This window comes from Syzygium oleosum, unplaced genomic scaffold (genome assembly GCF_021117445.2).
Source record: "Syzygium oleosum isolate NSW1041296 unplaced genomic scaffold, Sole_v2.1 Sole_v2.06, whole genome shotgun sequence".
Classification (NCBI taxonomy): Eukaryota; Viridiplantae; Streptophyta; class Magnoliopsida; order Myrtales; family Myrtaceae; genus Syzygium; species Syzygium oleosum.
In genome coordinates, this window is record NW_026607490.1 from 11,947,691 (window position 1) to 11,963,264 (window position 15,574).

Below are 15,574 nucleotides of genomic sequence, written 5' to 3' on the forward strand. Positions count from 1 at the left end.
AATACTAAAGAACAATCTGACTAACTTCATTAAGCTGCTAAACATGGATATAAAAGATGCATACAAAGTTATCCTGGCTAATCTCTACTCATGCTGAATATCCCCACGTCTGGTATTAAGCAATGATATTTTAAAAATAAACAAAGAGTCACTTTCAAAGAATAAGTGCTCTCTTCATTTTCACGATCAGTTAACGAGAAAAGAACATGACCTACATTATAAAGATTTAGATATTAAAATAAAATGAGCTCAAACAAGTAATTAACGTGGTGTGACTGTGAATGCCATGAAAGGCTAATTTAAAGCTGTTTAAGCTACTGTTCTTCTTGCTAATTGCACATTAACGACGATGCATGTAATTAGCACTTTACCACGTGATGATACTAGGATGTACACCGTTGGTGGCCGTTAAAAGAACCACGCCCTTTGATCCCAACGCTGTCTTTAGTGAAATTGTCCTCCAGGTTCTCATGGTTTCATGCACTGTCATGTGATTATTGCAGATAGAACAAGATTTCACCTTTCATCTCATCACTCCCTTGTACTTTGAATTCAACTCACGAGTTGAATGGAGACATTGTTGCTCAGTAAAATCATAAAGAATTTGAATTCAACTCAAGAGTGGCCTTAATTGTCAACCTTAATCATGATTACTTCTTTGGTGACTTGACCTCTCTTCCAATGGGGAAGCAACATTGTAAGCCCACCACTCGAAACTTCCCCCTTTTTATCCCCTAAGAGCTTTTGTAGCTTATATCTGATGATGATCGACGTGCTGTCATCTCTAACCCTAGCAACAGAACAATTTCACTCACCTACTTTATTGGACCACGCGAAACATAACACAGAGGATGCAAGCGTTATCTGGAAAGCAGAGATTCCCTCGTTACATGAACTAGTATGTCCAGCAAAACCCTAGATTTCAAATATCTTCTTTCAGTGTCATACCTTAGCTAAAATCAAGAAGAACTTTAAGTGGTTTTGAGTTATGTCAGCTAAAATCAAGAAGAACTAGTATGTCCTTATTGCTTCCTAAAAGAATCATTCTGTTATTATTGGATTGTCAAGGTGTGAATACCAAATCCTTTCAGGGTCGAGCGACCGGATCTGACCGTGAAGATAATATTTGCGCTCTTCCTCATCTTCGTGCTGATCACAGCAGCTCTACCAGCCCACAAGCAGCCCATGAATCTGCAGGGGCGTCAGCTCGGGGACACAAGCATGGGCCTCGAAGCCAGTGCTGGCGATAGCGATGCTACGGTTTCTTCTACTGCTGCTAATTCAAGCAAGACACCAGACCGATGGGTTGCTACTAGTAATTTCACTCCTACCACTCCTACCACTGCAAACAATGCGGATGCTAAAAGCCGGGACCAAACATTAGGACAACAATGGTTATTTCAGTCGTAACTACCCAAGCGCTCCGGCCGATGTCAACAACACCATTCCCAGGGGTTCTGATAGTTCTCACCATTTCTTAGTAGACCGCTAGACCGCTCATCCTGGAGGCTGGGATGGTCGATCTTGATGTAAAACATAGGTATAACAAATGAATGAATAAGTTGGGGAACTTCATGTTTGAAGCATAGATTCCATGAATGCATGTCGATTTCCACCAGAATGTTGGAACGATTAGCTTTTGTGTTGCCTATACGTGTGTGGTCTCTCTTGTGTAATTGAAGATACAGAAAAACTGAAGAAAACTTGGCCTAGCTTGGCTGTACGTGGTTCTGAAATCATGTCTGCTCTAAAACTTCAAGACTAGATAAATGAAAAGTGCAGGGAATGGGTTTGGGTGTTACAGATGGAACTTCACAACTTTCCAAAATGTATGATGCCACCCAACTCGTTTCGTTTTTGGATGACTATTTACATTGCGGGCCAATTTTGAGAACATAGGTCATACGCTTATCACAAGTTTGTACATAGCAAAGCGCATGCATAAATAGTCCATGGACCTATACAAATTACCGTACATGCAAACTTTTGTCAATTTGAATTATAAATTGTGGGTCTGACCAAAAAAAAAAAAAGAAGTATAAATTTTGGATCGTTCTATCATCTACAAGCTCTTTATACATACCATATCATGAATCTAGGACATCAATGCCCCATTTCTCACAAATAATATGGCAATCCTTCGTAAGATCTCTCTCTCTCTACGGATCTCTGGTACTTCTTTTTCTATGCTTGACAGCTTTGGGATAAGTGCAAAAACAGGTGCTAACGTTTAAGTCTTCGTCAATGAGAACAGTATATTCTTTTTGGTGAATTAAGGAATTAAGGTTTTAAAAAAGCCTCAATCACTTCTCGAGCTCCCCATCGATGGAATTTAAATATCGAAAATCCGACATGGCTACTACGTGCAATAGTTGGTCATTTGCCACATGACATTTTCGGTGCCGATTCCACCTACAGCGAGCTTGTGACTTGATTGTGGCTTTTTGAAAATCTTAAGCCCTTGATTGACCAAAATAAAACCTTAAGCCCTCAATTCACCGACAGCCAAAACCTTAACTCTTGTTTCTACACTTATTCCAATCTAATACTAATTTGACTAGCTTGTTTACAGTATTATAAGGAATTGTATGTGAAACTCCATGTCAACATTTATAGATTGTGAAAGTCTCTTTCATTTTAATATAAAAATCTAAAAATCTAAAAGAATCGGGAAATAAAAATCACTTCAAACACTCATTAAGCAATGATACTTGCCATATTCAAAGAATAGATGGATCTTGTGTTTCAGAGAACCAATTAAGTGGAGAGAACATAACCTTTAAAAAAAATTATCATTTCTTTCCTAGAAACTAATGCGTTGTGACTGTGAGCATGCAATGAAATTCTGACCTAACGGTGTTTATGCACTGTTTTTCATGCTAATCCCACATTAACGATGCATGTAATCGACAACTCTTTACCACGCCATAAATTAAGACATAGACCGTTAATGGCCGTCTAAAGAGCCCCTATTTAACAATGATTAACTTTAAGCACGCCCTTTGATCCCTATTTTGTCTTTAGTTAAATTCATGATTTCCAGTTAGCAAAGTTCAACGTAGTGTCATGTAATTATTGCGGAAAGGAAAAACGATTTCACCTTTCATCTCATTACTCCCATATATGAATCCTAGAATGGGGACATTGCCCCCTCAGTAATCACTAAGTATTTGACTGTCAACCCACGAGTTGCCTTAATTATCAATCTTATTCATGATTACTTCTTTGGTGGCTCAACCTGCTCTAGTGGTGCAGTAACATTGTGATCCCCCCACTCCAAATTTTGCTTTTTCTGAAGAAAGATTCGAGTGCTTCATTTTGCAGTTCTTATCTGATGAGCATGCTGTGTTGTCTGAACCTAGCAACAGAAGAAGTTCGCTCGCCTATAAATTCCATGCAAAGGACCACCAGATCATCACACCAAGCGGAGACACTCCCCCGTCACATAAACTGGTATGTCCAGCAAAACCCTAGATTTCAAATATCTTCTTCCTGTACCATACCTCATCTATCGAGAATATGTTTAAGTGGCTTTGAGTTAAGTTAATTACCTCTTTCTCTTTAGCTCTTGAAACTAGGTGCAAAAGGAAATCGAGAAAAAGAGTTTTTATTAGAATCAGTAGGTCATAAAATCATCTTTTATCGCCTCCGTGAAAAACAAATCATATGATTTTTGTTGGATGATCTTTGTGTGACTGTAAATCCACCCTTTCAGGTCAAGCAACTGAATCCAACCATGAAGGCAGCATTTGCGCTCTTCCTTGTCCTCATGCTGATCGTGGCAGTTCTACAAGCCGATGCAAAGCCCATGAATCTGCGTGGGCGTCGGCTTGCCGATGCGAGAATGGGCCGCAAAGCTGTTGCTGGCAGTAGCGGTGCTACCGTTTCTTCTACTTCTGCTGCTACTATTACTTCAAGCAATACCGATTCCACAAGCACTACTAGTACTTCTTCTACTCCTACCGCTGCTACTACCACAGGCAACACCGACGCTCAAACCGAGCCCCAGCGGGAGAAGAACGCCGGATTCAACAATTACTCAAGCACTCCAGCCGACTCTAGCGGCGATGGTACTCACCATGTGATCACGGGCCCCTAAACTGCCCGGTTGGGAGGTGGGGATGGTCAGTCTAAATGTAAATTATAGGATGAATGAATAAGTTGGGAAACCTCATGTTTAAAGCATAGATCTTATGCATGGCACATGTTGATTTCCACCAGAAAGTTGAAATGATCAGCTTTTTTGTACCCTTTATGGTGTCTCTCTTGTGTGATTTAAGTTTGATGCAACATGTATGTCGTGATCATAGCTGGCCCTTAGGCCATACCTGCTATGTGGTTTGTCTACTACAAGATATGGAAATAAAGAAACCGGGCCGTAGCTAGGTTTTATGTGGTTATAGAATCGTGTCTCCTCTGAAACTTCAAGATTAAGTAAACGATGTGACGAGAGATAATCGGGTACCAAAAAGAGCCACGAGAAACATCCGATGTTCTCTTGTATGCAGAGGTTTATTAGGTAAAGAATTTTCGGTTCAACGAAAACTCTTGATGTTGGAATGGACGAGAAAGAAAGGGAGACATAATTTCACTTGATGGAACCCCTAAAAGATGGAGACCATGCTAGTGTTGAAGAAAGTTTTTTGAGCATATGTCATATATCAGTCGAAATGCAAGTTAACATAAAATGGTAAATTTTCAAATTCAAATGCAAAGTCTATTGGATTCATATTACGCAAGCATTTCAATCGGCTCGTCACATCATGTCAAGAATATAATTGATACATATAGTACTTTCCCTTAATTTTGGATGTGAAGTTGGATTTCTGTCGAGATATGTTCTTATGTTGGTAGGAATTGAGAAAAAGCTTGCAAATTTATAAATGAATATCCAATCATATACGATTTTGTTTAACTTAACTGCACATGAGATATATAAAACTAATCAGAATGTAAGAAATGCATACTTCTAAGTGTTTATTATATATTTACTCTCGGGTACGAATAAGAACGTAAGCATTTTAGTATGGCTAAGCTACGTATGTGTTCGGTTGATATCCAAAGATCTATGTCTTTGCAGGATCACATGTTATCGAGAGCAACGGTGCATTATTGACTTCCCTTGACTGCTTGTTTCATCAAATTATGTAACCGAGGTTATATTTGTGTCATTATTCGGCTAATTTGCACATTGTATACCATTGTATATATGCAGTGCAACAATGAAGAAGGGACTTCCTTTAAAATTCCGTCTGATCTAACAATGCCGATGCATCCACCTCGCCAATGAACCTTGAATTCGTTCATATGCCCAATCAAACTAGCTACTTTCTAGAAAATGATGGTTTCATGTTTTCGTTTCTAGAGGTGTGTAGTCGAAGTGCAGAGATCAAACATAAGGCTCGATAATAATTTGCTTCATGTTTCTAGGATTTTCATGTTTGGCGCTCTTTGCATTGTCAAATCTACAGGAGTTTTTGTTGTAAACCGGTCTTAAAATCACTTGACCACTCGCATCAAATATCCATATCTTTACCCTTCATGTGTAAACCCAACGTAAGTATCAACTAATTTTCATTTGCTTCTCCACAAGAATTTCATCACCGGATAAACTTCTACCATAGTGAGAGTGTTCCAACATTACACATAATATTACCACCGCAATACAAATTCTCTTTGGAAAGGTTTCTTGATTACCAACTGTTAATTATCCTTCATGAAACTTCTTTGGATGTGACTGAGACTTAAATTTAAATGCACAACCGTTTATTTGAAAGCTTAGATTATTGGGAAATGACATTGATTATATCATACTTTTGATACTCCTCGGAACATGAAGGGCCTGAAGCATGCAAATTCGATACATGTGTGGGTGAAAGAACATGTGGAAACCTAAGATACTTACAGACTTAGGTTTCCCCAAAAAATGGTAAAAGTGGGTGTGAGAAATCAGATTCGAGTCCTCAAACTTGACACCACTTGCTCTAGAAAGAGATTCAAAGGCTTGGGTTACTTACAGACTTCATAATAGAAAAAGATTTCATCTTTTATCTCATTACTCCCCATTACTAACCCTAGAATGGGGACATTGCCCCCCAATAATTACAAAAACTTTGAATGTCAACCCACGAGCTGCCTCAATTATCAATCTTAATCATGATTACCTCTTTGGTGGCTTAACCTGTTCCAGTGGTGCAGCCACATTGGGATACCCCCACTCTAAATTTGCTTTTTTGAAGAAAATTCGAAGTGCTTTATTCTGTAGTTCTTATCTGATGAGTATGTTGTGTTCCCTAACCCTAGCCACAGAACACATTTCCCTCGCCTATAAATGCCACGCAAAGGACCACCAGATCTTCACACCAAGCGGAGACACTCCCTCATCACATAAACTGGTATGTCCAGCAAAACCTTAGATTTCAAGTATCTTCTTCCTGCATCATACCTCATCTATCAAGAATATGTTTAAGTGGCTTCAATTTAATTGCCTATTTTTCTTTAGTTCTTGAAACTAGGTGCAAAAGGAATTTGAGAAAAGGGTTTTTATTAGAATCAGAAGGTCATAAAATCATCTTTTATCGCCTCCGTGAAAAGCAAATCATACAAAATCCACCCTTTCAGGTTAAGCAACTGAATCCAACCATGAAGGCAGCATTTGCGCTCTTCCTTGTCCTCGTGCTGATTGTGGCAGTTCTACAAGCCGATGCAAAGCCCATGAATCTCCAGGGGCGTCGGCTCGCCGATGCGAGCATGGGCCGCAAAGCTTTTGCTAGCAGTAGCGATGCTACCGTTTCTTCTACTTCCGCCGCTGCTACTACTTCAAGCAAGATCACCGATTCCATGAGCACTACTAGTACTTCTACTCCAACCACTGCTACCACTACAGGCAACACCAACGCTCAAACCGAGCCCCAGCGGGAGAAGAATGATGGATACAACAGCTACTCAAGTGCTCCGGCCAACTCCAGCGGCGATGGTTCTCACCGTGTGATCATGGGCCCCTAAACTGCCCTGTTGGGAGGTGGGGATGGTCAGTCTAAATCTAAACTATAAATATAGTGATTAATGAATAAATTGGGGAACCTCTTGTTCAAAGCATGAATCTTACGCATGGCACAAGTTGATTTCCACCAGAAATGCAACATATATGTCATGATCATAGCTGGCCCTTAGGCCATACCTGCTGTGTGGTTTGTGTACTACAAGATATGGAAATAAAGAGACCTGGCCGTAGCTAGGTTTTATGTGGTTACGGAATCATGTCTCCTCTGAAACTTCAAGATTAAGTAAACGATGTGACGAGAGATAATTGGTTACCAGAAAGAGCTATGAGTAACATCTTATGTTCTCTTTTATGAGGAGGTTTATTAGGTAAACAATTTTCGGTTCAACGAAAACTCTTGATGTTGGAATGGACGAGAAAGAAAAGGAGATATAATTTCACTGATGGAAACCCTAAAAGATGGAGACCATGCTAGTGTTGAAGAAAGTTTTTTGAGCATATGTCATATCAGTCGGAAAGCAAGTTAACATAAAATGGTATTTTTTTCAAACTCAAATGCAAAGTCTGTTGGTTTCATATTACGCAAGCATTTTAATCGGCTAGTCACATCATGCCAAGAATAAATTGATACGTATAGTACTTTCTCTTAATTTTGGATGTGAAGTTGGATTTCTGTCGAGGTATGTTCTTATGTTGGTAGGAAATGAGAAAAACCATGCATATTTATAAATGAATATCAACTCATATAAATGATTTTGTTTGACTTAATAGCTAATGAAATATATAAAACCAATCACAATGTAAGAAATGCATACTTTTATGTGTTTATTATATATGTACTCTCTGGTACAAATAAGAACGTAAGCATTTTCGTATGGCTAAGCGACGTATGTCTTCGATGGATATCCAAAGATCTATGTCTTTGTAGGATAATATGTTATCGAGAGCAACGGTGCAATATTGACTTCCCGTGACTGCTCATTTCAGCAAATTATGTAATCGAGGCTATCTTTGTGTCATTATTCGGCATGTGCAGTGCAACGATGAAGAAGGAGCTTCCTTTAAGGTTTCCTTCAGATCTAACGATGCCAATACGTCAAACTCGCCAATGTACCTTGAATTTGTTCATATGCCCAATCAAACTAGCTACTTTCTAGAAGTTAACGGTTTCGTATTTTTATTTCTAGAGGTTCGTAAGTGAAGAGATCAAACATAAGGCTCGAAGATAATTTGATGCATGTCTCTAGGATTTTCATGTTCGGCGCTCTTTGCATTGTCAAATCTACGGGAGTTTTCATTGTAAACTGGTCTAAAAATCACGTAAACCACTTGCATCCTTTGAGAAGATAGATGGATAATATTATCCAACCACAGCACACAATTACATTATAAGAAGCTCAATAATATTCACTGCATATCCGATTTAGGGGTCCTTGTAGCTAATTAAGCTCTTCATGAGTGAAAAATTACACTCGAGTTAGGTATCTTGCTGTTGATAATGCAGCATTCTCCCATCTCACTTACTGATTTTTAAATATATTTACCGTCAGTAATAATAGCTCTTGTGATTGGGAAGACGACTCCGTGAATGTAATCCAATAATCATGGCAATAGAAACATTTAGGAAATTGGAACCAAGAGGGAGTATTCTGCAAGTAAATTATGGCCAAATAGTTCAAAGATAAGCAGTGGACTGGCGTGTGTAATCACTAATGAATAGATGCAGTTCCTTTGCTTGACAAGAATTCAGAACCAATGGATGAGCGTATGATGATTGGTGGTTGACATTTGGAGCTCTTGACTCGAAACAGATGGGAATAGAACGTGTGTTCATTTGGCGACTTGAAGACTCCTGTGGACTTGAACCGATTGGTGATATGATCAGATACATTTTGTGGACGACTCACTTTCTGCTGAATCCCTCACGACTACTATCATCTTTTCCCAACACAAGATTGAAACAAACATAAGTTCTCGCTGACCATAACAGTATGACAGCACCAGTATGTGTTGCACAGGCTTGTTTGATGATCTTATGTGCGAAAACAAGAGTAAATAGGTGCTCGACGATTGCCGAAAGTTGATCATTTCCACTTTACTATCACCAACAAAACACGGGTCGTACGTCGGTGAAGCCATCCAGGCGAGAGTTTCCATTACATGCTCACCTCTCAAGCAGTGTTTTCTGTTCGTTTGCCATCGTCCGATCACATGATGTAATACCGACTCTCCGAACATACAATTCCGATTCGTTCATAGGACGATGGAGACGCACCGATGATGCTTCCTGTGATATTCTGAATTTCGATCCACTTTTAGGATAAATGAAATGTGTATATTCTTCAATGCAATTGTAGTTAAATCTCGCCCGAAACTGATCATTCTCGGGATACTAACCTTTAAGGAATGGCTACCTAGGAAAATGTACGTGGACCTAAGAACTCGACCATGAGTCGACCTTCGGTGACGATCGAGGTCGCCATGACTTGAGTAACCGCAGGTCGATACGCGTAAACCCTAAAAAGCCGTCCGTTAGTTAGAGATATACTAAAGTTGCATTTAAGTAAAATTGGCCGTCATTTGAATCCGAACTTGGATGTCGAATTTCTCGAAGTGTCACGACTAATTTATTTGGACGACGTCACATAAGCGTGGCCAACCTTAAGGTTTATTGGATTTGTCGAAAATTTGACGTGAAAAACGGAAGTGAGCCGAGCAAAACCGTTGGGCCTCGCGCCCGAAAAAGGCCGGTCATCAAGGCCCGATAAGAACAAGTCGACCCGTAATTCGGCACCCGGACCGAGGACAAATTGGTAATTTGAGGGATAAAATTAAAGAAAAATTACAAAAGAAAATTTGTGGAAGATATTTCTTTTGGGGATAATCATTTTCCCCCTTTCTTCTCTCTCTCCTCTCTCTCTCTTCCTCCTCTTTTCCCGCTGACTTCCCCATGCTGCTGATCCTTCCTCGCTGACTCCCCCTTTGGCTGACACCGCCAGCTCCCCACCAACCCTCATGATTGACTTTCTTCTCTTCTTCTTCTTCTTTTCCTTTTGCTTCCTTCGCTGGCTTCCGTTTCTGCTTCTGCTCCGCTGCTTCTTGTGCTACCCTTCTTGCTTGGTCTTGCTTGCTTAGGCTTTGAGTAAGTGGCATTCTAAACTTTATCTAAGCTAAAGGGTTATCAATGGGCTTATTAGAGGTTGATTAGTGACTGTGGTTAGTTGGTTTAAGGGCTAGACAAGTAGATTTGCTTGTTGGTTGTGTTTCCGGATTTCGTTACTGCTGTGTCGCCGAGTTTTGCTATTTTTTCCGAGACCTGTGTGGGCCGAATCTGGGATAATGTCCCTCATGAAAGTTGTTCAAAACATCTTGACATATAACATAATTTAATTTGGAAAGTTTTAGAAGTCATTTGAGGCCATTCGGAAGTCCATCTTTGAACCGAAATCAGTCTGCCGGAAATACTGTTCCTCCGACCTTCGGGTCTGTTCGAATTTTTATAAATTTTTTCAGACCTATTTTCAAAATACTTCCTTCACAAAAATTGTTGGGGACATTTGTGGCTATAACATATAAAAATTTCAAAGCTTTCTAAGGATATTTGGTTACTACTTGAAATACATTTTGAAAGCCGGATGGCCAGTCCGAATGAAATATTTTATGTCTGACTTTGGGTGACAAAAAGAGGTGGTTCTAGACATAACTGAGTTTTGTGTTCTTCATGAAAAATGTTCATCATGATGTTTCTTAGGACATATCCGAAATTCATAATTTTTGGAGTTGAATTAATATTTGTTTTAAAAGGAATTCCAGAATTGTGCACTGGCCCAAATTTGCCCCGATTCTGTGTATTCGATTTTCTCTTCCTCTTGTGGCTGAGTTGTAGTGCTTGGGGGCTGAGTTGAATGTTGTGGTGTTTGGTGGCTAAGTTGAATGTTGGGATGTGTGGATTTATGCCATTGAGTGTATAGCTTGAATTGTGGATTGAAGGGTGTTGGAATTATTGGGTGATAAGGTTGAGCTACATTGCTGTCCTTATGAATGGATTGGTTAGGCTGAGTTGTTGATTTGGAATTAAGCATGTTTGTGTGTGATTAGGGCATGTGGATGTTGTGTGAGGGAATGAGATATGTATCGCGTATGATCGATAGGCCTTGAGGCGTGTTGACTCGGGGAAATGCATGAAATTGAATGAGGATGTACGTTTGATCCTATAATCCTTGAGGCGTGTTTACGCGTGGAATTGGATTTGTCTTGAGGTGTGTTACGCGAGACAATGCCCGGATAAACCAGAGGATCGTCGACTTGATGCGTCTTTACGCGAGTCGTGCCGTAGACTTGATACGTGTTATGCGAGTCGTACGATGAGGTGGGCCTGAGGCGTGTTACGCGGGTCGGTATTGATCGAGGTGGACACATGTGCGTGTCGGAAGTTGAAAGATGTGAGCATGTGTAGAGATTGAGATTGGAATAAGTTGGAATGTTATTATGGATGCATGTGTAGGAAATTGGTTGTATCTTGGAGTGAATGTGCATTGAGAAGTTGGTTATGTTATTGCGATCCAACTAACGTGCAGGGTTATATATGCATCGAGGTAAGGCTAGAGAGTGCCTTTGAATGTTATTGCATGTTGATTGAGTGTGTTGGGTGTTATTCTATTTGTCTGGAGGTACGTGTTAGCCTAGGTAGGGTTTATGGTGCTGCTTATTGAGACTCGTTCTCATGGTTATTATATAACTATTTCAGACCCCCGACCCCGACCATGAATGGTCCATCACAGCGTTTTGGGATCCCGAGGAAGAGCCGATGGAGCAAGACCCCGAAGAAGAGCCCATGGAGTTGGTGGACCCTTTTTGTATAGCTAGGCTAGCCTACCCGACTACTTGTCTTTTTGTTTATGATGGTGGTTTTAACCCTAGTGGCCTTTTGTATGTAAGGTTGGATTTTGTAAGTACGTGCCATTGAATGAAGTATGTGGTTGATTTGTTCAAGTGTTCTCCTACTACCCTTGGTCTTTAATCTTGTCTGGGTGTTATAATTGCTTCCGCGTACGTTCTATGCTTGAAGTTTCGTTTGGGTCGGCAATGAGTCCTAGGACGTCGCATTCGAAATACAACCACGGAGGGATGTCGTGGGCTCGGTGGGATCCGGGGCGTGATACTTCCAGAGCACTTAATCCGAGGACAAAGCGGAGTCGCGGTGGCGCGTAATTAAGGAATGTACTGACGGAGGCTTGGGCTTAAACCGGGTTATATCAACATCAGCAGGTGGTGGCACTTTTATAGGCTAGGGTTTGTACTTTGTATCCCTCTCCTAACATGTCAAATCACGTTGAGATTATGGGCCTAAAGGATGCCCAGTGAGTTGGTTGGGCATCAGTCAAACAGGATAATTCCGAATGTACTTAGAATTGTGGCCCAAAAAAGGAAGGGATAACATATACTCACTTTAACTTTTAATTTAATCAATATGATCCCTGAACTTTAATCTAATATTTAATGTGGTCCCTAAAATTTTAATTTATTCAATGTGATTCGTGTACTTTTGATACATATTCAATGTAGTCCCTGAATTATATGAAAATATTCAATGTAGTCCCTGAACTGGAATTAATGGAAGGACTACTTTGAACAATTTCACATAGTTCAGGAACTAAATTGAATATGTACCAAAAGTTCAGGGATGACATTAAACAGATTAAAAGTTCATAGACCACATTGAACAAATTAAAAATTCATGGATCACATTACACATTGGGTCAACATTCAGGGACTATGTGTCATTTTCCCAAAAATGAATTTAGAATGTCAAATGTAAGACGGGTCTTCCATGTGACGTATGTCAACATGCATATATTGTGAATTTTTAATTTGTTCAATGTGGTCCTTAAACTTTTGGTATATGTTCAATGTAGTCCCTAAACTATATTAAAAAGCTCAATGTAATCCCTGAAATTGAATCAATTAAAGGACTACATTGAACATTCTCATAAAATTCAAGGACTAACTTGAAAATGTACCAAAAGTTTAGGGATGATATTGAAAAAATTTAAAGTTCAGGGATCATATTGAACATTGGGTTAAAGTTCAGGGATCACATTGCACATTGGGTCAAAGTTCAAGATACTGTTTGTGTCATTTTCCCTTATTAATAGCATATGGAAGCACAAAAATCACAACGCACAAGACACGTAATTCTGACATGTGTGAATAATTTTCGTATACAATTTTCCCATTATGTTCCCTATTTCAAGTATTAATATAAGTACCAAAAGATGCATAATACATGACATTAACTCTAGAAGATTTGTCTGAAAAAAAAAACTCTAGGAAGAAGGTTGGGTCTTGTTGATAACAACCATACTCCTGCACCCAAAAACTTGCCTATACAATGTCGCATACTAAACTACGAATTGACAACCACGCCCATAGACATGCCATCGCCGTCGAAACAGGGAGACCATCGAAGCCCCCAAGTGGTCCAACCAACTCCCGTCGATAATGAAGTATCAAACAACAAATCAATGAGTGATCCACCCAGGTATCCCTACGTCGACCAATACCATAGAACTACACCAAGTATAAACTACCGTTGATCAGGTACAAGCACATCTTGGTATTCACAATCAAAATACATGGAAGCTCTAAAAAGTAGTAGCAGCGAGAGATCCATCTTACATATCTGAAAAATAAAGAAATGAACCGAAACACGGTAAATGAATTCTCTAAATTTAAGGTAAGAGATATCTTACTACTCACTTGGTATTAACAAACAACGTGAGTTCCAAACAAGTGCAAAATAACCATATATGACTAATACATAAGTAAATGCTCTATCTTTCATATGATATGCCGATGGAAAACATTAACGGCATTACATAAGATCAATCACTCACATGTAAGCGAATGGCACAACATATTGTAGCAATCACCAATTAGTTCATTAATAGATATGTGTGCCCATATGTATTTATATATGCACATATACATATATTATATTCATTACTTCATCTCTTCCCGAACACTCCTAGATCATCTCGACTCATGGGGCATCTTGACACACGGAGCATCTCCACTCCGAGGCATCCCAAATACTCTCAGGGCATTGCCGACTCATAGGGCATCGTCACAACTAATATATGGGCAATGGAAATATACAAGAAATACTTTCCATGTGTAATCATATATAAGTAGTGCACATGATAACATTATAATCGTATGATCTCCATTGCATCAACAATGAAATCAACACTCATTTTCAAGAATCAACATCCGGTACATAACATCTTTTCATGCAAATCATTACCAAAATGCAATTACCTTGCGTATCCATGATCACATACGTAGGTAATGATAATGACATGCCTACCTCCTTTCATTTCTTATGCAAGCATTGATAACATACTTAGCGATGAGTAAATTTATATGAAAATCAATCGATAACACAAAAAGTTCACAACTTATCAATCGACGACTTGGACGTCAAAGACCTGGGTCACAATCGATTATTGGATCGACTAGTTGGTAGAGAATCGAATGGTAGATATAATCGACAAATAGGTTTAATTGGCAGGTAGGCATAATTGACAAGTGGGTATAATCGACTAGCCGTTATAATCGACAAGTAGGTAGAATTGGCAACTAGTCAAAATTATGTAAATTTTACTATCAAGTCCACTTTTGCCATTTTCACATTCTTTTCACATCCAACATGCTACCGCACTTCACAGAAATCAATCAAATACATCTTAGGCATGTAAGAACTCATCAATACCAGTCAGATTATCACAATATCTCCACGCGCAATTATTAAGGCTTGCTCGCACTTACTATCAAATTCAAACTAAATTAACAAATATCAATTGACCAAGTCAAGAGTACTAAGTAGATCAATCTAACTTAGCCCCTAGAGTTTTCACTTACCTTGAACAAGAACTTGGACATCAAAGCCTCAACCACCTTCAAGGCAAAATAAGCAAGAATAAATATTAACAACTCTCACTCTTTTAACAAAACTAGTTTAATAAAAGGGAGCAAAACCCACAAAATCACCTTGTAAAATCTTGAAACATGGAATTTTGAAGCTTTGAGAATACAAGTATTATATCTTTACTTTTACTCAAAAGATTGAAAAGTGATAGTAGGAGAAAAAGTGACGGATGATTTCTTTTTCTTTGCAAGAACAAGTTGGAATTCCTTTTGGAAGCTTGAAGACATAAGAAGATCTCATTTATACAGCCAAGGGGATGTATTTGAAGGCTACTCAAGAGTTACCAAAAGATAAGATCAAATGACCAAGGTTAAAGTAATGATGACCTTGGGTTAAAAACACTAGGTGCAAAAGAGAGATAAGTGTTCCAATCCAAAAGCTACAAATGGCTTAGTATGAGTAGCTAAAATGATATATTTGATTGAAAAGAGAGAGAGCATCATTGGTCAACATCTATCAATTTAATCCTAAGTCATTGCACTTCGAGTAACAATGGTCGCGAAAAATCATCTTTCGCACTTTCGTCACAAAATTAATGACCCACTTGAGATTCCATATGTATTATCCCAAACTCCGAGCTA

General features: G+C 39.1%; 2 protein-coding genes across 2 annotated transcripts; both read left to right on the forward strand.

Moving 5' to 3' along the window:
• The first annotated feature begins 3,285 nt into the window (after nucleotides 1-3,285).
• Nucleotides 3,286-4,405, forward strand: LOC130138533 (uncharacterized). Its single transcript, XM_056312790.1, has 2 exons — nucleotides 3,286-3,453; nucleotides 3,716-4,405. The coding sequence occupies exon 2, from the start codon at nucleotides 3,737-3,739 to the stop codon at nucleotides 4,097-4,099; it is 363 nt and encodes a 120-aa protein (XP_056168765.1). The 5' UTR covers nucleotides 3,286-3,453; nucleotides 3,716-3,736; the 3' UTR covers nucleotides 4,100-4,405.
• A 1,884-nt stretch (nucleotides 4,406-6,289) lies between these two features.
• LOC115692011 (uncharacterized) lies at nucleotides 6,290-7,252 on the forward strand. The gene is made up of 2 exons (XM_056312783.1): nucleotides 6,290-6,395; nucleotides 6,622-7,252. Exon 2 carries the CDS (start codon nucleotides 6,643-6,645, stop codon nucleotides 7,003-7,005), a length of 363 nt encoding a protein of 120 aa, XP_056168758.1. The 5' UTR covers nucleotides 6,290-6,395; nucleotides 6,622-6,642; the 3' UTR covers nucleotides 7,006-7,252.
• The last annotated feature ends 8,322 nt before the right edge of the window (nucleotides 7,253-15,574 follow it).

What these genes read in the sequence shown, in the direction of transcription:
- LOC130138533 (XM_056312790.1), top strand. Translation starts at nt 3,737, where the DNA reads ATGAAGGCAGCATTTGCGCTCTTCCTTGTCCTCATGCTGATCGTGGCA.
- LOC115692011 (XM_056312783.1), top strand. Translation starts at nt 6,643, where the DNA reads ATGAAGGCAGCATTTGCGCTCTTCCTTGTCCTCGTGCTGATTGTGGCA.